This window comes from Petromyzon marinus, assembly GCF_048934315.1.
Source record: "Petromyzon marinus isolate PM22_M1 ecotype Great Lakes invasive population chromosome 78 unlocalized genomic scaffold, UKy_Petmar_22M1.pri1.0 chr78_unloc.1, whole genome shotgun sequence".
NCBI lineage: Eukaryota > Metazoa > Chordata > Hyperoartia > Petromyzontiformes > Petromyzontidae > Petromyzon > Petromyzon marinus.
Genome location: NW_027422625.1, coordinates 3,344,227 through 3,369,468, shown reverse-complemented (window position 1 = coordinate 3,369,468; position 25,242 = coordinate 3,344,227). Strand labels below are relative to the sequence as shown.

At 44.9% G+C, this 25,242-nt stretch overlaps 2 protein-coding genes across 2 annotated transcripts; both read right to left on the bottom strand.

Annotated features, from left to right (window-relative positions):
- Positions 1–580: 580 nt before the first annotated feature.
- Positions 581–23,988, bottom strand: LOC142908285 (uncharacterized). Its single transcript, XM_076058765.1, has 5 exons — positions 23,909–23,988; positions 23,534–23,597; positions 7,946–8,068; positions 6,232–6,303; positions 581–3,607 (listed from the first exon to the last, which is right to left on the bottom strand). The coding sequence occupies exon 5, from the start codon at positions 3,577–3,579 to the stop codon at positions 2,329–2,331; it is 1,251 nt and encodes a 416-aa protein (XP_075914880.1). The 5' UTR covers positions 3,580–3,607; positions 6,232–6,303; positions 7,946–8,068; positions 23,534–23,597; positions 23,909–23,988; the 3' UTR covers positions 581–2,328.
- On the bottom strand, positions 15,300–19,647 carry LOC142908293 (uncharacterized). The gene is made up of 2 exons (XM_076058780.1): positions 19,561–19,647; positions 15,300–17,549 (listed from the first exon to the last, which is right to left on the bottom strand). Exon 2 carries the CDS (start codon positions 17,519–17,521, stop codon positions 16,523–16,525), a length of 999 nt encoding a protein of 332 aa, XP_075914895.1. The 5' UTR covers positions 17,522–17,549; positions 19,561–19,647; the 3' UTR covers positions 15,300–16,522.
- Positions 23,989–25,242: the final 1,254 nt, after the last annotated feature.

Genomic DNA, 25,242 nt, shown 5'->3' with positions numbered 1-25,242 from the left:
ATATGGGTTAGGGTTAGGGTTACGGGTTTGGGTTATGTGTTAGCGTTATGGTTAGGGTGCGGGTTAGGCTTTATGGTTAGGGGTTTAGGTTAAGGGTTAAGGTTAGGGGTTAGGGTTTCGGTTTAGGGGTTAGAGTTTAGGTTTAGGGGTTAGAGTTTAGGTTTAGGGGTTAGGGTTTAGGTTTAGGGGTTAAGGTTAAGGTTTAGGGGTTAGGGTTTAGGTTTAGGGCTGAGGGTTGGGGTAGTTAGGGTTAAGGCACCTATGCAGTTTTTAGCCAAAATTATCCAAATTTTCATAGCTACATTTACCAATAAAAAGTGAATTCCTCCCATTTGTTTAGCATTACTATGCTCTATATTACATTAAAAGTGTGACATCTCACCATGAACATTTCATGTAAAAAAAAAGCAAATCGGATTACTAACTTATGCCGTTTTTGGTCAATATTGGGCAAATTTCTACAGCTTTATTTTTCAACAAAAGTGCAATCCTCTGGTGTGTTCCGCCTGAGTATTTATTTCGTTAAAAAGTTGGAAATTTTACCATGAAATTTTAAAGTAAAAAAAATAAAACCTCTGCAGTTCATGGCCAAAATGAGCCAAGTTTCCATAGCTTTATTTTTCAATAAAAAGTGCATTCATACATTGTGTTTGCTGTAGTAGGCTACATATTACACACATTTACAATTTCACAATAAAATTTTCAACTCACAGGAAAAAAATCGGCATACCTTTTTTGGCCAAAAAGCAAATTGGTATACTAACCTATGCCGTTTTTGGACAAAATTGTGTTAGGGTTTGGGTGAAGGTTAGGGGTTAGGGGTTAGGGTTAATGTTAGGGGTTAGTGTTAGGGATTATGGTTAGGAGTTAGGGTAGGATTAGGGTCAATGTTAGGGTTAGGGGTTATGGTTAGGGTTTATGGGTTAGGGTTAAGGGTTGGGGGTTAGAGTGTTGTTGTGGAGAATGTATCTACTAGATGTGCTCTGCCTTGTAACCGATTACAAATCTGTACCAAAAATGAATTTCAAATGTAGTCTCTTAAAATTACCTCCTTGCTATGAAGCAGATCAACAGACACGACATCTTTCATTTATCGATCTCTCCACGAAACAAAGGAATGTTTTACACAAACTATAACTAGCACAGCCTTCTGGGAGTGCATCATTGATTCAGTGCAAGCCAATGTGGACCCTTATTGGTGCACAGCGTCTCAACAGCAGCCGGGCTTGCTTCAACCGTTACGGACATCCAGACGTTAATCAGCAAGGACCATTTCTTGTCCTAGTTAGAAAAAAATCTACGTCAACACGTAATACAAAATTATAATTCGTGTTGTCGAGAATGTATCTCCTCTACGTGTAACTTTTGAGTGGTATGCCTTGTAACTGATTAATTATCCGAGTGTGCTCCCTATTTCAAAGACAATGAGTTGATCCGGAGAGAGATGCTTCCTGAAAACACAAAAATACCCTTTGCCCTGTATCACAAGAACAATGAGTCTCACCTGAGTTATCTGTACAGGTTACTTCCAAAACACACACTTTGTCCTAACATCACTTATTCAATGTTTGACCCTTATAGACAAAATGTTACATGTACGCACACAATCGGACAAGTATTTATTCTAAATTATTGAGTCATTTTAACTAAATTTTATAACTGCACTGAAATATACTGCATCAGGTTACATCGTACTAAGAAGCTATTTTAAAACATACACACCGTATGCTTAACAATGTATATACAACATTCTATTGTGTCATTCAAAACGAGTAGACCATTGCCTGCTGGCATCTGGGTCAAAATGTACCAAATTCTAAACATTACCTACAAACTCCACAACTGAGATGCCACATCAACAATCACCCCCTACTGACAGGCTCTTGTCCACATGCAGGCCGGTGCAGGGCCACCACCTTGTGCCACACAGGGGCAGCTGCTACTTGGGGATGCTCTTCGAGTGTTTGAGACGAGATACGACGCAAAACTCCGAATTGCCAGAGGCGATAAAGCAAGCACCATATAAATGCAATTATGATAACATAGTCAACGCTTGGGAGCTTATTGGCATTCGCTCCTGGTTAGAGATCTACCCAACCCACAGGTCCACAAAGACTGGCCACTGTTACCCTGCTGGTTGATCCTAGGAATTGAGTGTTCAACTTCACATTCTTGTCATTAAAGGCCTGTGACAAAGGTGCATCTATTGGAGCGACATCGTCTCAAGCTTACACATCTACCGGGTCTCCATTTGACTTTGTATTGTCTCGGAGGAAGTCCACCCACACTTCCACTTCCACGAACTGCTGGGAGTTGCCTCGCTCTGCCTCAGTCAGAATTATCCTCCTGCTTCACGTTGCCTCCATCGATGTGAAGGTCCGATTTTGGAGTTGAATCTTCATCTTCACATTTGACCTTCACTTCTTCGCTCTTCACCATCACTTCTTCACATTTGACCTTCACTTCTTCACATTTGACCTTCACTTCTTCGCTCTTCACCATCACTTCTTCACATTTCACCTTCACTACTTCGCTCTTCATCATCACTTCTTCACATTTCACCTTCACCTCTTCATATTTTACCTCGATACCTTTAAAAGTGTCCAGGCTGGGATTTTCTTCCGGTTCTTGTTTCATGAGGGATGGGCTCATTGCGGCACTTTGACTTTCACAAGCTGATTTCAGACTCCACTCCTTGTGGATCTTCTGATGCTTTTGAGATCTCTGGTGTACATGAAGATTTGATGAATGTGCAAATGCCTTCCCACACACACTGCACTTGAAGGGTTTTTCTCCCGTGTGTGTTCTCTGGTGTTCTACAAGAGTACATGACTGAGCAAACGCCTTCCCACACACACTGCACTTGAAGGGTTTCTCTCCCGTGTGTGTTCTCTTGTGTGCTACAAGAGCAGATGAATCTGTAAACGCCTTCCCACACACACTGCACTTGAAGGGTTTCTCTCCCGTGTGAGTTCTCTTGTGTGTTACAAGAACAGATGACTGTGCAAACCCCTTCCCACACACACTGCACTTGAAGGGTTTTTCTCCCGTGTGTGTTCTCTGGTGTTCTACAAGAGTACATGACTGAGCAAACGCCTTCCCACACACACTGCACTTGAAGGGTTTCTCTCCCGTGTGTGTTCTCTTGTGTGCTACAAGAGCAGATGAATCTGTAAACGCCTTCCCGCACACACTGCACTTAAAGGGTTTCTCTCCCGTGTGAGTTCTCTGGTGTGTTACAAGAACAGATGACTGTGCAAACCCCTTCCCACAAACACTGCACTTGAAGGGTTTTTCTCCCGTGTGTGTTCTCTGGTGTTTTTTAAGAGTAGATGACTGTGCAAACGCCTTCCCACACACACTACACTTGAAGGGTTTCTCTCCCGTGTGTGTTCTCTGGTGTGCTACAAGACTTGATGACTGTGTAAACGCCTTCCCACACACACTGCACTTGAAGGGTTCATCTCCTCTGCGAGTTATCTGGTGCCGTGTCAAATCTCCAGTACGATCCGGGTTGTTTTCACGCCGGACGCATTTCTGCCTTTTTGCACCGAGCCGCGCCGAGTGCCTTTGCTCCATGAGACAAATTCTGCAGAGGAAGCGACAGCTGCAGAGAGAAAAAAAAATATCCACACCATCTACACGTCAGTATCGATGCACAGAGGAATGCATACACACAGTCACACGTGACTTACATGTCTATACTTATTCATATATTCATGTTGTAGTGAAAAAGCGTCCCAAATTCATCACACGGGCTGTTATGGCACACAATGAGTGGGCAAATGTCACAATCGTGCCTGGAAGCCCTCGTATCTTCAAAATGAATGTTAACCCAAAACTCCGAGCACACAATTTCGGCTTTCTGGCTTCAAAAGGAACATTTATGAAAGCTACATTCAGCTGACATAGCAAAGGGTGTTGAAAATAATACTATTTGTGTTATGCAGAAATGCATAAATTAATGTTCAATTGCAACTTAGAGGTGTGAAGCCAGGCACAGATGTCCTTGAATGCTGGGATGAACAGTTCCGACTTCAGCTGCACGTTTGATGTGATAACTTCCTGACTCCATTCTTACAAAGAGTTCCGGAGAAAAACTAAATAAACTACTGTTTTGCGATAACCGCCATACTCTAATAGAGTTAATAGACTTTACTGCAAATACAAACTTGACACTGTCACACACTCAGAGGTGGAGCCAGGATTTTCAGGTAGGGGGGGCAACCCCTCCAGCAATGAAAAATGAGAGGAGTTGTTAGTAAGTAGAGAGTTGTTAGTAAGGAGTTGTTAGTAAATAAAGAGTTGTTAGTAAGTAAGGAGTTGTTAGTAAGTAAGGAGTTGTTAGTAAGTAGGGAGTTGTTAGTACGTAAAGAGTTGTTAGTAGGGAGTTGTTAGTAAGTAGGGAGTTGTTCGTAAGGAGTTGTTACTAAGGACTTGTCCCTTATATTCTTAGCTCTTTCGGTAAAGTCACGTTGAAGGGAAACAATAAAATAATAAAATATATATAAAACAATAAAAATTCTCACGACGTTTCGACCATAACACAAACGGTTGTGTTATGGTCGAAACGTCGTGAGAATTTTTATTGTTTTATATATATTAGTATTTTATTGTTTCCCTTCAACGTGACTTTACCGAAAGCACTAAGAATATGAATTACTGCAGTCACGAAAGCTTTAAATCAAAATTTGACTTGTCCCTTGCTTTTTAATCAATGCGTGTGAAAGGTATCACGCTCGCTGAAGGTGTTTGCCATCAGGGAAGTCGTGTACTGTATACGCAACTGCGCACAATTCTGTAAGTCGCTTGTAACTGCTTTGCCGTTAATTATTGCCAATTATGGACTCGGACTGTTGTCCTCTCATAGAGTCCCTGGCACGTAATAATATGCCACACGGTGGCAGTGGGGGTCGCAAAATGCTGATTTATCTATATATATTAAATGGAAATGTGTGGATATGTGTGTCTGTTCGAAATGTTTAGCAAACTTCCCAACATGCTACACACTTGAGACTTGGCATGTCGGTAGGTTCCATACTGTACACAACGTAAAAAGAATAAAAATAGACTTTTAAATTCTGGGGGGGGGGGGGGGAGGAGGGTGGGGGAATGACCATGAAGTTTGTGGAGTCAACCCGCAACACACCTGAGTTAAGCGCTCTGTAATGTTTACCCCTACCATATGGCTCTTCGTGCGCTGTACTTCTAGGAGGTGTTAACAGCGTGCAGGGAGATTTTAGGTGGCGCTTCGCTCCTGGCTGATGAAGCCATTGGCTTCTCGGAGTTTCAATACATATCCGTGCGAAGAACGGGTACAACGGCTATCTTAAATATAAAGCAGAACATTACACCTGTTTGTGTGACGCAGCAAAACCTCTCCAACGCTGTGCTCTGGCGTCATGAAATTTTCACAGCTCATGCTGTCTGGAATTTCTAAGTGAACGCGACTATTTTCAGCTCGCCACGTCATTCCCTTCCCGAGTGGCCAAAATCGACCTTGCGTAGAAGTGGATTAAGGTTAAATTTCCATTAGTGAAAACATCCGATTTAGGTTACTTGATTTGTTTCGGCTTTTTTCCTTCGTGCGAGCATCAACATTTCCGGGTTTTTCAGTGAAATATAAGGGAATATGAAATGTATCCAAGACAAGAATCCAAGTCCCGGGCGAAGCCGGGTAGTGAAGCTAGTTACTAATAAACCCCAAGGATCCGATCGAAATTAGGGATTTCGATCGGATCGTTGGGGAGGAACGTGCCACCCCACCCCCACTGGCTCCACCACTGTCACACACTGGCATGGTTCACAGGTGGTGGTGTGTCCAGACCCACGCCTGGCCACCTTCACCTGCTCAGTATTAATGGTTCCTCACTCCACCAAGTAATTCATTGAGGATAAATCAACACAGCCGAGGCTGCCTGTCTCTCTCACTCTCCCCGTGGTCGCATGGATTTCCTTCCCGATCCCCGGGTTTCCTCTCCACATGTAGAGAGTGAACACGGCCACGCGCCCAAAGTGAACACCGCCATGCATCCAGAGTGAACACCGCCACGCGTCTAGAGTGAACACCGCCACGCGTCTAGAGTGAACACTGCCACGCGTCTAGAGTGAACACCGCCACGCGTCTAGATTGAACACCGCCACGCGTCTAGAGTGAACACCGCCACGCGCCCAGAGTGAACACCGCCACGCGTCTAGAGTGAACACCACCACGCTGTTGACAAGTCCCACCTTGTTGTTGTTGTTGTGGGCAGGTCGCTTCTGAAAACAAGACCGGTTTCACCAGCTCAACGCGGGCGTGGCCTGGTAAAAAAATAAAAATAAGACTGTGAATATTTAAAACAAAGTTACAGAGTAGCGAGCCAGGTGAAGAGAAATTGAAACTAAAGCAAGATACTCTTTGGTTCTTTCGGTAAAGTCACGTAGAAAAAATAAAGAAGTGAAATAATAGTTTCAGTTTCATTTATTTGGTATAGCCCTGTGAGCCATTCAGCTCTTGAATCAGGTGCAACCGCAACAAACAAAAACATGAACAAGAAAACATCTTAAAGTGACTGTGACTGTGCAAGCAGAAAATCCAGGGGAAAACAGCAAATATTCCACAAAAAGCACCGTACACCATCGCTGTATGCAAATAGCATACGATGTTTCGATTGCAACACAAGCAATCATCATCAGGTACAAGTGAAAAAGAGAGAACCTAGTAAAACTTAGCCGACTCTCTGTGTTGTATTGCATTACGTTTCTAACGTAACAGTCAACAACACCCCAGCTGGTTGATAACGTTCTTCCAAAGATTGCTCAATTTGAGAGAGAGACAAAACACAGACACGGAGACACATAGACAGAGGGAGATAACACAGAGACACACAGAGAGAGATACACACATAGGCACACAGAGATACAACGCCTCTGTGATGAGGCCTTAAATAGAGAGAGAGGGGGGGGGGGTAGAGAAGTTAGCAAGTCAATGCAAGGCCGTAGCCATGGAGTCAACATTGGGGGGGACCAAATCTTCCAGGGGGTCTGGGAACCCCCCCCAGAAAAAAATGTAAATTTGAAAACTTATTTCCCGCCATTTCCTGCGTAAAATATTAATAAATTTCACTAACACATGGGATGGATTTTGTATTATTTGATACAATCATGTCTAATATTGTATTGTATTACATAGCTGTTTTTTTTACTTTTCTTGTTTCATAGTATGTAATGGCAGAGATTAGGGATTCATAAAGTACAACGCAATCATATAAACAGAAATCTATGCATTGTTATATGAAGACAAGTCCAGATTTTGTGGCTAAGGTTTAGCAAATTGTTGTTTTTATTAACATAGCATAGCAATTATTATTTAGAATTTTTTTTATAGCAATATTATATATTGCTATAAAAATATATTGGGGGGGGGGGGGACATTTTGAGCATATTTGATAATTGGGAGGGTTGTGTCCCCCAATATATATAATAATTATAATATATTATAATTACGGCCTTGTGTCAATGAGAGATTTGGAACTTTGGTAACTGCAGTAAATAATAATAACACGAGCACACACACAGAGAGAGAGAAAGCACACTTAATAAAACTGAGTACAATTAGGAAATGTAATGCAACACAGAGTCGGTCAACACACAAGTAACGCATAGCCTGGTTGATTACTTTCTTACAAAGATTGCTCAACTAAGCAAGAGAATTGAAGCAAACGCGATCAGGCGAGGGCAGGAGGCAAGACGCCACGTGGCAAGGCCCCGCGCTGTAAAGTTCCAACCTGGACATCGCTTCCAAGCTCGCTGCTACTCAATTGACATCCCTACGAGAGAGAAAGCGAGGCTCTACCTCGGTAAACAACAACAAACACCACCACAAACACAACAACCACCACCACAAACACAACAACCACCACCACAAACAACAACCACCACAACCGCGATGAGAATTTCTCACCTCGGATTTCAGTTTACGCGCGGAGCGGCAGATTCCAGTTACCTCGTGACGTCACGCGGCAGGAGGCGGTGACATGACGTCACTTGCGGGGAACAAGACACTCCCCACCCACAATGAGCGGCTCTGTAAATTAAATAATTTATGTTAATGAGCCTGGCCTATAAGTGGAGGGATGGGGCGTGGGTGTCAAACTCGTCGCAATAAACTCGCGACGGCTTTCACGAAGACATTATGTTAATGAGCCGCCAGTCACCGTGAGTACATGTGCCCAAATAAGGATTGTACTTGAACAGATAACGAAAGCGACCCAGGCATGAGTGACGTCACGCTCAAGGGCGCGGTGGACGGGGTGGGGTGAACACCTTGGTGACATTACGTCACTAGCGAGGTACACCTCCCCCTGGCGTTTCACGCCGATAAGGTAATGCTGAGTGGTGACGTCACAGAACGTGGTTGGAGTTTAAGTTGATTTAGATTAATTTTCCATTGCTCTCTCCCTTGAACAGAGACCCATTGGGTGTGTGAGCTCAGCAACAACGTGGACATTATTGTGTATACACTCTGTGTGTGTACACTGTGTGTGTGTACACTGTGTGTGTGTACGTACACTGTGTGTACGTACACACACACTGTGTGTGTACGTACACACACTGTGTGTGTACACTGTGTGTGTGTACAGTGTATGTGTACAGTGTATGTGTACAGTGTGTGTACACTGTGTGTGTGCACAGTGTGTGTGTACACATTGTGTGTACACAGTGTGTGTGTACACTGTGTGTGTACACTGTGTGTGTGTGCACAGTGTGTGTGCACAGTGTGTGTACACTGTGTGTGTACAGTGTGTGTGTACACTGTGTGTGTGTGTACACTGTGTGTGTGTACACTGTGTGTGTACACTGTGTGTACACACTGTGTGTGTACACACTGTGTGTGTGTACACTGTGTGTGTACACTGTGTGTGTGTACACTGTGTGTACACTGTGTGTGTGTACAGTGTGTGTACAAAGTGTGTGTACACAGTGTGTGTGTACACTGTTTGTGTACACTGTGTGTGTGCACAGTGTGTGTGCACAGTGTGTGTACACTGTGTGTGTACAGTGTGTGTGTACACTGTGTGTACACTGTGTGTGTACACTGTGTGTGTACACTGTGTGTGTGTGTATACACTGTGTGTGTACACTGTGTGTGTGTACACTGTGTGTGTACACTGTGTGTGTACACTGTGTGTGTTTGTACACTGTGTGTATACACTGTGTGTGTACACTGTGTGTGTGTGTACACACTGTGTGTGTGTATACACTGTGTGTGTGCACTGTGTGTGTACACTGTGTGTGTGTATACACTGTGTGTGTACACTGTGTGTGTACACTGTGTGTGTGTATACACTGTGTGTGTATACACTGTGTGTGTGTACACTGTGTGTGTACACTGTGTGTGTACACTGTGTGTGTACACTGTGTGTGTTTGTGAACGTGGTTGGAGTTTAAGTTGATTTAGATTCATTTTCCATTGCTCCCTCCCTTGAACAGAGACCCCTTGGGTGTGTGAGCTCAGCAACAACGTGGACATTATTGTGTATACACTCTGTGTGTGTACACTGTGTGTGTGTACACTGTGTGTGTGTACACACTGTGTGTGTGTACGTACACACTGTGTGTGTACACTGTGTGTGTGTACAGTGTATGTGTACAGTGTATGTGTACAGTGTGTGTACACTGTGTGTGTGCACAGTGTGTGTGTACACATTGTGTGTACACAGTGTGTGTGTACACTGTGTGTGTACACTGTGTGTGTGTGCACAGTGTGTGTGCACAGTGTGTGTACACTGTGTGTGTACAGTGTGTGTGTACACTGTGTGTGTGTGTACACTGTGTGTGTGTACACTGTGTGTGTACACTGTGTGTGTACACTGTGTGTACACACTGTGTGTGTACACACTGTGTGTGTGTACACTGTGTGTGTACACTGTGTGTGTGTACACTGTGTGTACACTGTGTGTGTGTACAGTGTGTGTACAAAGTGTGTGTACACAGTGTGTGTGTACACTGTTTGTGTACACTGTGTGTGTGCACAGTGTGTGTGCACAGTGTGTGTACACTGTGTGTGTACAGTGTGTGTGTGTACACTGTGTGTGTGTACACTGTGTGTGTACACTGTGTGTGTTTGCTGTGTGTGTTTGTACACTGTGTGTATACACTGTGTGTGTACACTGTGTGTGTGTGTACACACTGTGTGTGTGTATACACTGTGTGTGTGCACTGTGTGTGTACACTGTGTGTGTGTGCACAGTGTGTGTACACTGTGTGTGTACACTGTGTGTGTACACTGTGTGTGTGTATACACTGTGTGTGTACACTGTGTGTGTACACTGTGTGTGTACACTGTGGGTGTTTGTACACTGTGTGTATACACTGTGTGTGTACACACTGTGTGTGTGTGTACACTGTGTGTATACACTGTGTGTGTACACTGTGGGTGTTTGTACACTGTGTGTATACACTGTGTGTGTACACTGTGTGTGTGTGTACACTGTGTGTGTACACTGTGTGTACACTGTGTGTACACTGTGTGTGTACACTGTGTGTGTGTGTACACTGTGTGTGTGTGTACACTGTGTGTGTGTGTACACTGTGTGTGTACACTGTGTGTATACACTGTGTGTGTACACTGTGTGTGTACACTGTGTGTGTGTGTACACTGTGTGTGTGTGTACACTGTGTGTGTGTGTACACTGTGTGTGTACACTGTGTGTACACTGTGTGTGTACACTGTGTGTGTACACTGTGTGTGTGTGTGTACACACTGTGTGTATACACTGTGTGTGTACACTGTGTGTGTACACACACAGTGTACACACACAGTGTGTGCACACTGTGTGTGTGTGTGTACACACTGTGTGTGCACAGTGTGTGTGTACACTGTGTGTGTGTATACACTGTGTGTGTACACTGTGTGTGTACACTGTGGGTGTTTGTACACTGTGTGTATACACTGTGTGTGTACACTGTGTGTGTGTGTACACACTGTGTGTGTGTATACACTGTGTGTGTGCACTGTGTGTGTACACTGTGTGTGTGTGTACACTGTGTGTGTGTACACTGTGTGTGTGTACACTGTGTGTGTATACACTGTGTGTGTGTACACTGTGTGTATACACTGTGTGTGCACAGTGTGTGTGTACACTGTGTGTGTGTATACTGTGGTGGGCACAGTCATCTCAGTCAGTCGACCAATGCCATCTTTTCATCAATTTATTATTTTCCAATTTTTTTTTTCGTTTTCTACCTACGTGACTTCACCGACAGAACCAACAATATAAATGTTCATCAGCTGCGCCACGCTGTGTGGGAGCTCCCTGGCCTGTCGCTCCGCACGAAGCTGCGTGGAGCCGTCTGGAAGGAAGTTCTCTCAGGCTGACCCCCCCAACGCCTCCACGCAGATTGAGGCGAGCCGAGTGGAGGCGAATTCTATTTTGACTTGAAACTTTCGTGACTGCAGGAATTAATATTCTTGGTTCTTTCGGTAAAGTCACGTAAATAAAACAAAATGACAATTTAAATAATAAAAATAAATTATATTTTTTATTTGTGTTTTCTATTTACGTGACTTCTCCATGAAATTAAATTCTTTAATTTCATGGAGAAATTTGAGACTGACGCCATCCAGACTGCCACTCTGCGCCCAACCTTATGGAAGAGGTATGTGGATGACACTTTTGTCATCTGGCCACATGGCCGGCCTGCTCTAGACCAATTCTTCGACCACATCAATTCCATACACCCAGCCATCAGATTTACCATGGAAGTCGAAATAGATGGCAAGATACCTTTTTTGGATGTCCTAATTAAAAAGAGACCTGATGGTTCAATGAGCCACTCTGTCTACAGGAAAGCTACCCATACGGATGCTTATCTGAAACCGGATTCCCACCACCATCCATCACAGAAGAATTCTCTCATCAAGACTCTGTATCATAGAGCCCAATGCATATCCGACCAGGAACACATAAGCAGTGAACTCAAGCACGTACACCAAGCTCTTAGGGCTAATGGTTACTCCGACTATACAATCCGCAAAGCTATCACTCAAACCATGAAGAAGAACCCTCTTGAGGAGCCTTTCAAAACCATCACTTTACCCTACATTGCTGGGATCACAAAAAAGATCTCCAAAATCTTGAATAAACACAAGATCCAGGTCCGTTTCAACACATTACATAAAATCCGTGATCTGGTTCCGTCTGTAAAAGATGTGATTCCGGACATACAATACCCTGGTGTCTACAAACTAAGTTGCCTCTGTGGTAGTAGTTACATTGGAGAAACCAAACGCCATGTCTCGGACCGCATTCGTGAACATAAAGCAGACCTTAAACACGGTAGGACCAACACCTCGGCCGTAGCAGATCATTGTTCTAATTCAGTAGGCTCACATGCCATTGACTTTTCCAAGACGGAGGTTCTTTGTAAGCCATCTGGCTTCCATGAGAGATTCGTTCATGAGGCTATCCACATATACAAGCACAGAGACAATTTCAACCGAGAAGATGGATTCTATCTTAGCAATCATTGGAAAGATTTGATAAACCATTTCAGTTCTTAATTGATTGTTCACGCTTACAGTGGCTTTCAGACAGCATACATTATAAAAAATTTCGTCTCCCCCCTCCTCTTTAAAAAAAAATAGATGGACTAGTCCTGGGCAAACTGCCAAATCGCTGCGCGTGACGCCAACGGTTTTTTTATAATTAAATAAATGCGCCGTTTAAAAATAAATTTATGCAAACCAACACACCTGAAGATGACCGTTTGAGTTATGGTTGAAACGTCGTGAGAATTTTTTATTGTTTTATATATATTTTATTATTTTGTTGTTTCCCTTCAACGTGACTTTACCGAAAAAACTAATAAAAATTGTATTACTGCACTGAATTATGCTGTATCAGGTTACATCGTATTAACAAGAAGATATTTTAAAAAATACGCACCGTCTGCTTAACAGTGTATGTACAACATACTATTGTCATTCTAAACGAGTAGGCCATTGGATGCTGGCGTCTGGGTCAAAATGTATCAAATTCTAAACATTACCTACAAACTCCACAACTGAGATGCCACATCAACCATCGCCCCCTACTGACAGGCTCTTGTCCACATGCAGGCCGGTGCAGGGCCACCACCTTGTGCCACACAGGGGCAGCTGCTACTTGGGGATGCTCTTCGAGTGTTTGAGACGAGATACGATACAAAACTCCGAATTGCCAGAGGCGATTAAGCAAGCACCATATAAATGGAATTATTAGACTAGTGAATGCTTGGGAGCTTACTGCCTCTCGCTTCTGGTTAGAGATCTACCCAACCCACAGTTCCACAAAGACTGGCAGCTCTTACCCTGCAGGTTGCACCTAGGAATTGAGTGTTCAACTTCACATTCATGTCATTAAAGGGCTGTGACAAAGGTGCATCTATTGGAGCGACATCGTCTCAAGCTTACACATCTACCGGGTCTCCATTTGACTTTGTATTGTCTCGGAGGAAGTCCACCCACACTTCCACTTCCACAAACTGCTGGGAGTTGCCTCGCTCTGCCTCACAGTCAGAATTCTCCTCCTGCTTCACGTTGCCTCCATCGATGTGAAGGTCCGATTTTGGAGTTGAATCTTCATCTTCACATTTTACCTTCACTTCTTCGCTCTTCACCAACACTTCTTCATATTTCACCTTCACCTCTTCATGTTTCACCTCGATCCCTTTAAAAGTGTCCAAGCTGGGATTTTCTTCCAGTTCTTGTTTCATGAGGGATTGGCTCATTGCGGCACTTTGACTTTCACAAGCTGATTTCAAACTCCACTCCTTGTGGATCTTCTGATGCTTTTGAGATCTCTGGTGTACATGAAGATTTGATGAATGTGCAAATGCCTTCCCACACACACTGCACTTGAAGGATTTTTCTCGCGTGTGTGTTCTCTGGTGTTTTTTTAAGAGTAGATGAACGTGCAAACGCCTTCCCACACACACTGCACAAGAAGGGTTTCTCTCCTGTGTGTGTTCTCTGGTGCCGTGTCAAATGTTCAGTACGATCCGTGCTGTATGCACAACGGTCGCATTGATGCCTTTTTGCACCGAGCTGCGCCGAGTGCCTTTGCTCCATCAGACAAATTCTGCAGAGGAAGCAACAGAGGAAGCGTCAGCTGCAGACAGAAACAAAATATCCACACAATCTACACGTCAGGATCGATGCATAGAGGAATGCATATACACACAGTAACACGTGACTTACACGTCTATACTTATTCATATATTCATGATATAGTGAAAAAGTGTCCCAAATTCATCACACGGGCTGTTATGGCACACGAGAGGGCTAATGTCATAAACGTGCCTGGAAGCCCTCGTATCTTCAAAATGAATGTTAACCCAAAACTCCGAGCACACAATTTCGGCTTTTTGGCTTCAAAAGGAATATTTATAAAAGCTAAATTCAGGTGACATAGCAAAGGGTGTGGAAAATAATACTATTTGTGTTATGCAGAAATGCATAAATGAATGTTCAATCACAACTTAGAGGTGTGAAGCCAGGCACAGATGTCCTTGAATGCTGGGATGAACAGTTCCGACTTCAGCTGCACGTGTGCTGTGATAACTTCCTGACTCCATTCTTACAAAGAGTTCCAGAGGAAAACTAAAATAAACTGTTTTGATACAACCTCCATGCTCAACACAGTTAATAGACTTTACTGCAAATGCAAACTTCACACTGTCACACACTGGCATGGTAAACAGTTGGTGGTGTGTCCAGACGCATGCCTGGCCACCTTCATCCACTCAGTATTAATGCTTCCTTACTCCACCAAGTAATTAAAGATCAATCAACATCGCTGAGGCTGCGTGTCTCTCTCTCCATGTGGTGAGATGTTAACTACCTCTCTTGGCATACAGGAAGTCGTGGGTACGAACCCGACCCTGACGCTTGCTGTATATTTGGAGTTTGCGTGTCTCTCTCTCTCTCTCCCTGTGGTTGCGTTGATTTCCCTCTGGATCCCACTCCACATGCAGAGAGTTTTCATGCAGGAGGCGTTGCAAACCTATGCGCCCCCTGCATTAATGACGGAGGCGCAGGGACAGACGTTCGATCTGCGGACGGCGGTCTCGTCGCACGGCCAGCTGTGTCGCGTCATCTCGATCCCGCGATCCCAACCAGGTGAAAGTCCGCATCGAACCGAACCCCCGGCAAGGCCACCTACTTAACGACGAGAGAAAATTCACACGAAATGTCGTTTTCAATTAATAAGCTTTTAATGAATACAATTATCTTACTCAAAAATAATACAATTCAAAGTTGTTTCATTTTCAAACTTCAAAACGGAGCATCGGGAGCTTACGTGGAGGCGTCGTTCGTGTGCAATTCTTTTCGTGACTTTCCTGGCCCAAGGTCGTAAATGGTTGTGAGGGGCGCCGCAGGCGGTCAGGCTTGCTTCAACCCTTGGTTGTGAACATCCAGACGTTAATCAGCAAGGACCATTTCTCGTGCTAATTCGACAAAATCTACGTCAACACGTAATACAAAATTATAATTCGTGTTGTAGAGAATGTATCTCCTCTATGTGTAACTTTTGAGTGGTATGCCTTGTAACTGATAAATGATCCGAGTGTGCTGCCTATTTAAAAAAACAATGAGTTGCTCCAGAGGGAGATGCTTCCTGAAAACACAAAAACACCCTTTGACCTGTATCACAAGAACAATGAGTCTCACCTGAGTTATCTGTACAGGTTACTTCCAAAATACACACTTTGTCCAAGCATCACTTATTCAATGTTTGACCCTCATAGGCAAAATGTTACATGTGCGCACACATTCAGACAAGTATTCATTCTAAATTATTGACAGGAATATTAACAAAACTGAAATACTGCACTGAAATATACTGCATCAGGTTACATCGTACTAAGAAGCTATTTTAAAACATACACACCGTATGCTTAACAATGTATATACAACATTCTATTGTGTCATTCAAAACGAGTAGACCATTGCCTGCTGGCATCTGGGTCAAAATGTACCAAATTCTAAACATTACCTACAAACTCCACAACTGAGATGCCACATCAACAATCACCCCCTACTGACAGGCTCTTGTCCACATGCAGGCCGGTGCAGGGCCACCACCTTGTGCCACACAGGGGCAGCTGCTACTTGGGGATGCTCTTCGAGTGTTTGAGACGAGATACGACACAAAACTCCGAATTGCCGAGGCGATAAAGCAAGCACCATATAAATGCAATTATGATAACATAGTCAACGCTTGGGAGCTTATTGGCATTCGCTCCTGGTTAGAGATCTACCCAACCCACAGGTCCACAAAGACTGGCCACTGTTACCCTGCTGGTTGATCCTAGGAATTGAGTGTTCAACTTCACATTCTTGTCATTAAAGGCCTGTGACAAAGGTGCATCTATTGGAGCGACATCGTCTCAAGCTTACACATCTACCGGGTCTCCATTTGACTTTGTATTGTCTCGGAGGAAGTCCACCCACACTTCCACTTCCACGAACTGCTGGGAGTTGCCTCGCTCTGCCTCAGTCAGAATTATCCTCCTGCTTCACGTTGCCTCCATCGATGTGAAGGTCCGATTTTGGAGTTGAATCTTCATCTTCACATTTGACCTTCACTTCTTCGCTCTTCACCATCACTTCTTCACATTTGACCTTCACTTCTTCACATTTGACCTTCACTTCTTCGCTCTTCACCATCACTTCTTCACATTTCACCTTCACTACTTCGCTCTTCATCATCACTTCTTCACATTTCACCTTCACCTCTTCATATTTTACCTCGATACCTTTAAAAGTGTCCAGGCTGGGATTTTCTTCCGGTTCTTGTTTCATGAGGGATGGGCTCATTGCGGCACTTTGACTTTCACAAGCTGATTTCAGACTCCACTCCTTGTGGATCTTCTGATGCTTTTGAGATCTCTGGTGTACATGAAGATTTGATGAATGTGCAAATGCCTTCCCACACACACTGCACTTGAAGGGTTTTTCTCCCGTGTGTGTTCTCTGGTGTTCTACAAGAGTACATGACTGTGCAAACGCCTTCCCACACACACTGCACTTGAAGGGTTTCTCTCCCGTGTGTGTTCTCTTGTGTGCTACAAGAGCAGATGAATCTGTAAACGCCTTCCCACACACACTGCACTTGAAGGGTTTCTCTCCCGTGTGTGTTCTCTTGTGTGCTACAAGAGCAGATGAATCTGTAAACGCCTTCCCGCACACACTGCACTTAAAGGGTTTCTCTCCCGTGTGAGTTCTCTGGTGTGTTACAAGAGTAGATGACTGCGCAAACCCCTTCCCACAAACACTGCACTTGAAGGGTTTCTCTCCCGTGTGTGTTCTCTGGTGTGCTACAAGACTTGATGACTGTGTAAACGCCTTCCCACACACACTGCACTTGAAGGGTTCATCTCCTGTGCGAGTTATCTGGTGCCGTGTCAAATCTCCAGTACGATCCGGGTTGTTTTCACGCCGGACGCATTTCTGCCTTTTTGCACCGAGCCGCGCCGAGTGCCTTTGCTCCATGAGACAAATTCTGCAGAGGAAGCGACAGCTGCAGAGAGAAAAAAAAATATCCACACCATCTACACGTCAGTATCGATGCACAGAGGAATGCATACACACAGTCACACGTGACTTACATGTCTATACTTATTCATATATTCATGTTGTAGTGAAAAAGCGTCCCAAATTCATCACACGGGCTGTTATGGCACACAATGAGTGGGCAAATGTCACAATCGTGCCTGGAAGCCCTCGTATCTTCAAAATGAATGTTAACCCAAAACTCCGAGCACACAATTTCGGCTTTCTGGCTTCAAAAGGAACATTTATGAAAGCTAAATTCAGCTGACATAGCAAAGGGTGTTGAAAATAATACTATTTGTGTTATGCAGAAATGCATAAATTAATGTTCAATTGCAACTTAGAGGTGTGAAGCCAGGCACAGATGTCCTTGAATGCTGGGATGAACAGTTCCGACTTCAGCTGCACGTGTGCTGTGATAACTTCCTGACTACATTCTTACAAAGACTTTAATGCAAATACAAACTTGACCCTGTCACACACTCAGAGGTGGAGCCAGGATTTTCAGGTAGATGGGGCAACCCCTTCAGCAATGAAAAATGTTGGGAGTTGTTAGTAAGTAAGGAGTTGTTAGTAAGGAGTTGTTAGTAAGTAAGGAGTTGTTAGTAAGTAAGGACTTGTCCCTTGCTTTTGATTCAACGCGTTGATAGGCATCGCGCTCGCTGAAGGTGTTTGTCATCAGGGAAGTCGTGTACTGTATACGCAACTGCGCACAATTCTGTGAGTCGTTTGTAACTGCTTTGCCGTTAATTATTGCCAATTATGGAGTCCCTGGCACGTAATAATGTCAAACGGTGGCAGTGGGGGTCGCAAAATGCTGATTTATCTATATATATAAAAGGGAAATGTGTGGATACGTGTGTCTGTTCGAAATGTTTAGCAAACTTCCCAACAGGCTACACACTTGAGACTTGGCATGTGGCGAGGTTCCATACTGTACACAATGTAAAAAGTATAAAAATAAACTTTGGCATTTTGGGGGAGGGGTGGGGGAAATGACCATGGAGTGTGTGACGTCAACCCGCAACACACCTGAGTTAAGCGCTCTGCAATGCTTACCCCTTCCATATGCCTCTTCGCGCGCCGTACTTCTAGAGCTGTTAACAGCGTGCCGGGAGATTTTAGGTGGCGCTTCGCTCCTGGCCGATGAAGCCATTGGTTTCTCGGAGTCTCAATACAAATCCGTGCGAAGAACGGGTAGAACTGCTATCTTAAATATGAAGCAGAAATTACATCAGCTTGTTTGTGTGAAGCAGCAAAACCTCTCCAACGCTGAGCTCTGGCGTCATGAAATTTTCACAGCTCATGCTGTCTGGAATTTCTAAGTGAACGCGACTATTTTCAGCTCGCTACGTCATTCCCTTCCCGAGTGGCCAAAATCGACCTCACGTAGAAGTGGGTTAAGGTTGAATTTCCTTGAGTGAAAACATCCGATTTAGGAAACCTGATTTGTTTCTGCTTTTTTCTTTCTTGCAAGCATCAATTTTTTCAGGGTTTTTCAATGAAAGATAAGGGAATATGAAATTTAAAATTTATCCAAGACAAGAATCCGAGTCCTGGGCGAAGCTGGGAAGTGAAGCTAGTTACTAATAAACCCCAATGATCCTATCAAAATTAGGGATTTCAATCGGATTGTTGGGGGGGCACGTGCCACCCACTGGCTCCACCACTGTCACACACTGGCATGGTTCACAGGTGGTGGTGTGTCCAGACCCACGCCTGGCCACCTTCACCTGCTCAGTATTAATGGTTCCTCACCCCACCAAGTAATTCATTGAGGATCAATCAACACAGCCGAGGCTGCGTGTCTCTCTCTCTCTCCCCGTGGTTGCGTGGATTTCCTACCCAATACCCGGGTTTCCCCTCCACATGTAGAGTGTGAACACCACCATGCATCTAGAGTGAATACCGCCACGCGTCTAGAGTGAACACCGCCACGCGTCTAGAGTGAACACCACCACGTTGTTGACAAGCCCCACCTTGTTGTTGTTGTTGTGGGCAGGTCGCTTCTGAAAACAAGAGCGGTACAGCAGCTCAATGTGGGTGTGGCCTGGTAAAAAAATAAAAAAACTGTGAATATTTAAAACAAAACAAAGTTACAGAGTAGCGAGCCAGGTGAAGAGAAATTAAAACTAAAGCAAGATACTCTTTGGTTCTTTCGGTAAAGTCACGTAGAAAAAATAAAGAAGTGAAATAATAGTTTCAGTTTCATTTATTTGGTATAGCCCTGTGAGCCATTCGGCTCTTGAATCGGGTGCAACCGCAACAAACAAAAACATGAACAAGAAACCATCTTAAAGTGACTGTGACTGTGCAAGCAGAAAATCCAGGGGAAAACAGCAAAAATATTCCACAAAAAGCACCGTACACCATCGCTGTGTGCAAATAGCATACGACGTTTCGATTGCAACACAATCAATCATCATCAGGTACAAGTGAAAGAGAAATTAAACCTAGTTAAACTTAGAAACGTAATGCAATAACAACACAGAGAGTCGGCTAACGTAACAGTCAACAACACCCCACCTGGTTGATAACGTTCTTCCAAAGATTGCTCAATTTGAGAGAGAGACAAAACACAGACACGGAGACACATAGACAGAGATAACACAGAGACACACAGAGAGAGACACGCACACAGACAAACAACGCCTCTGTGTCGAGGCCTTAAATAGAGAGAGAGAGGGGGGTAGAGAAATTAGCAAGTCAATGCAAGGCCGTAGCCATGGAGTCAACATTGGGGAAGACCAAATCTTCCAGGGGGTCTGGGAACCCCCCCCCAGAAAAAAAATTAAATTTGAAAACTTATTTCCTGCCATTTCCTGCGTAAAATATTAACAAATTTCACTAACACATGGGATGGATTTTGTATTATTTGATACAATCATGTCTAATATTGTATTGTATTACATAGCTGTTTTTTCTTTTTTAACTTTTCTTGTTTCATAGTATGTAATGGCAGAGATTAGGGATTCATAAAGTACAACGCAATCATATAAACAGAAATCTATGCATTGTTATATGAAGACAAGTCCAGATTTTGTGGCCAAGGTTTAGCAAATTGTTGTTTTTATTAACATAGCATAGCAATTATTATTTAGAATTTTTTTTTAAAGCAATATTATATATTGTATATTGCTATAGCAATATATTGGGGGGATATTTTGAGCATATTTGATAATTGGGAGGGTTGTGTCCCCCAATATATATAATTATTATAATATATTATAATTACGGCCTTGTGTCAATGAGAGATTTGGAACTTTGGTAACTGCAGTAAATAATAATGAAATGAGCACACACACACACAGAGAAAGCACACTTAATAAAACTGAGTACAATTAGGAAATGTAATGCAACACAGAGAGTCGGTCAACACACAAGTAACGCATAGCCTGGTTGATTACTTTCTTACGAAGATTGCTCAAATAAGCAAGAGAATTGAAGCAAACGCGATCAGGCGAGGGCAGGAGGCAAGACCCCGCGTGGCTAGGCCCCGCGCTGTAAAGTTCCAACCTGGACATCGCTTCCAAGCTTGCTGATACTCAATTGACATCCCTACGAGACAGATAGCGAGGCTCTACCTCGGTAAACAACAACCACCACCACCACCACAACAACATCCACCACCACCACCACAACCACCACCACCACAACCACCACCATCACAACCACCACTACAACCACCAACCACCACGACCACCACCACCACCAACCACCACGACCACAACCACCACCACCACCACAACAACCACCACCACAACAACCACCACCACCACAACCACCAACTACCACAACCACCACCACAACAACCACCACCACAACAACCACCACCACCACAACCACCACCACAACAACCACCACCACCACAACAACCACCACAACCACCACCACAACCACCACCACCACAACCACCACCACAACAACCACCACAACCACCACCACAACAACCACCACAACAACCACAACCACCACAACCGCGATGAGAATTTCTCACCTCGGATTTCAGTTCACGCGCGGAGCGGCGGATTCCTGTTACCTCGTGACGTCACGCGGCAGCAGGAGGTGACATGACATCACTTGCGGGGAACAAGACACTCCCCTCCCACAATGAGCGGCTCTGTAACTTAAATAATTTATGTTAATGAGCCTGGCCCATAAGTGGAGGGATGGGGCGTGGGTGCCAAACTCGTCGCAATAAACTCGCGACGGCTTTCACGAACACATTATGTTAATGAGCCGCCAGTCACCGTGAGTAGCTTTGCCCAAATAAGGATTGGCACTGGAACAGATATCGGCAGGGGCCGAGCGACCCAGGCATGAGTGACGTCACGCTCAAGGGCGCGGTGGACGGGGTGGGGTGAACACCTTGGTGACATTACGTCACTAGCGAGGTACACCTCCCCCTGGCATTTCACGCCGATGAGGTAATGCTGAGTGGTGACGTCACAGAGCGGTGTTGGAGTTTAAGTTGATTTAGATTCATTTTCCATTGCTCCCTCCCTTGAACAGAGACCCCTTCGGTGTGTGAGCTCAGCAACAACAACGTGGACATTATTGTGTACACACACTGTGTGTGCGTGTACAAACTGTGTATGTGTGTACACTGTGTGTGTACACCGTGTGTGTACGTGTACACACTGTGTGTGTGTGTACACTGTGTGTGTAAACACTGTGTGTACACTGTGTGTGTACGTATACACACTGTGTGTGTGTGTACACTGTGTGTGTGTAAACACTGTGTGTGCACACTGTGTGTGTACATATACACACTGTGTGTGTGTGTACACTGTGTGTGTGTACACACCGTGTGTGTGTAAACACTGTGTGTGTACACTGTGTGTGTACATATACACACTGTGTGTGTGTGTACACTGTGTGTGTGTACACACTGTGTGTGTACGTGTACACACTGTGTGTGTGTACACTGTGTGTGTAAACACTGTGTGTGTGTACACTGTGTGTGTAAACACTGTGTGTAAACACTGTGTGTGTACACTGTGTGTGTGTAAACACTGTGTGTACACTGCGTGTGTACGTGTACACACTGTGTGTGTACACTGTGTGTGTGTGTGTACACATTGTGTGTGTACAGTGGGTGTGTAAACACTGTGTGTACACTGTGTGTGTGTACACTGTGTGTGTGTGTACACACTGTGTGTACACACACAGTGTGTACACACACACACAGTGTCGGGACGACAGGTCTGTTGAAGCTCTGACGACAGGTACGGTGCGAAAGAAGTTCCAGATACACACAGAGACTCACACAGAGACCCACAGATTTAGCATGGTTGGCTACGTATGGTGCGAAATAAGTTCAACGTACACACAGAGACTCGGAGCAAGTTTTAGTCGCGTGTAGTTGTGGGCGCATGTTGCTACTGACAGTAGTTGAACACGGTTGGAAAGATGCTGATAGAGACACACACAGAGACTGACAAGAGAGAGGTGGACAGACACAGACAAGAGGAACACAGATACAGAGACGACAGAGACACAGTCAGCGAGAGAGAGACACAGAGGGGAACAGAGACACAGACGGACAGAGAGATGTTGAATCGAACAAACTTAACTCGCTCCATTGAAAGAGATTCCTCGATCTTTGCCCATCCCCGGAAGTCGTTCTAGTTTCTATTTATTTCATTGTGTGTGGTGTGTACGTGTAAGCAATGTGGGATATCGATGTACACAGATATGAACAAGATCAGCAGACAAGACGTCTTCCATACTCTTTGGTTCTTTTGGTAAAGTCACGGAAGGTAGAAAAAATAAATTAAAATAATAAATCACGACGTTTCGAGCGGTCGTCCTCAGGCGAAAACATCCAGACATTGTCGTGGCAGAAGTCACGTGAGCTACGTCACGTGACTAAGATAAGGTGACCCCCTCCCCCCACGTGACTCGCCCCGCGTCTCGAGTGAACACCGCCACGCTGTTGACGAGCCTCACCTTGTGTGGTGGGCAGGTCGCTTCTGAAAACAAGAGCGGTACAGCAGCTCAACGCGGGAGTGGCCTGGTAAAAAACAAAGAATACAACACTGTGTGAATATGCAAAGTGAAACAAAGTAGTGAGCCAGGTCAAGACAAATTTAACTTAAGAGAATGGATGCGAATGCAATCAGGCGAGGGCAGGAGGCAAGGCCCCGCGTGGCTAGGCCCTGCGCTGTAAAGTTCCAACCTGGACATCGTTTCCAAGCTCGCTGCTACTCAATTGACATCCCTACGAGAGAGAGCGAGGCTCTACCTCGGGAAACAACAACAACAAGCACCATAACCACCACAACCACCACCACAACCACCACAACCGCGATGAGAATTTCTCACCTCGGATTTCAGTTCACGCGCGGAGCGGAAGCTTCCGGTTAACTCGTGACGTCACGCGTCAGGAGGTGCCGTGACGTCACTTCCGGAGTACAAGTCACACCCCTCCCACATCAAGGGGCTCCTCAACTTGAATAAATTATTCTAATTGGACCGGCCCATACCTGGAGGCGACGTCACGCTCAAGAGCGCGGTGGTCGAGGGTGAGGCGAATACCTTGGTGACATGACGTCACTAGCGAGGCCCACCGCCCCCTCGCGTTTGACGCCGATGAGGTCACGCTGAGCAGTGACGTCCGAGAGCGGGGTCAGAGTTCAAGTTTGTTGACAGAAGGGGAGCTGCAGTGACGTGTTGAGCGCTCCGCTCCCGACCAGCCGAGTTCCATTCCCGCTCGTGGCCAACACCGCCAGTGACGATTTTCTGAACCGGTCCTGAGCCTCTCCTACGTCGACTCAGCCTCAAACGAGTACCCCGGTGCGGTGTGTAAACATCGCCACTAGGGAGACAAAGGCGGCCGGGCGTGGTGCTGGCCACCCACCCCCTCGTGTGCCGTCCCACCCTTAATAGGTGCTCGCTAACATCACTTGCCGCTACATTCTGTGCAGGCTATACGGGGTATCTTTGTGTTAGGTGCTCACTAACTGCACTTGCAACAACATTCTGTCCAGGCTATACGGGGGATCTTTGTCTTTGTGATAGGTGCTCAATAACAGCACTTGCCCCAACAGTCTGTCCAGGCTATACGGGGGATCTTTGTCTTTGTGATAGGTGCTCGCTAACAGCACTTGCCGCTACATTCTGTGCAGGCTACACGGGGGATCTTTGTATTAGGTGCTCACTAACAGCACTTGCCCCAACATTCTGTGCAGGCTACACGGGGGATCTTTGTCTTTGTGTGTTGGGAGCAAGTTTGAGTGGCGTGTAGCCGTGGGAGCTGAACGGGCGCCTGCTGCTACTGACAGTCGTTGACTACGGTTGGACAGACGCTGATAGACAGACACAGACAGACAGACAAGACAGGCGGACAGACACAGACAAGAGGAACACAGAGACAGAGAAAGATAGACAGAGACAGAGAGACAGGCAGAGAGAGACACACAGAGGCGCACAGAGACACATGCGGACAGAGAGATGTTGAATCGAACACACTTAACTCGCTCCATTGAACAGGATTCCTCAATCGACGGCTTGTGCACCAGATCTTATTTATTCACGATGTACTTTCAAAAAAATCCGCAGACTACCTGCTGGGTCTCCTCTCTGTTTCAAAGAACAAATTTGACCTCAGGTCTTCGCTCATTTACCAGCTTCACATTCCCTATTGTCGTACAAAAACT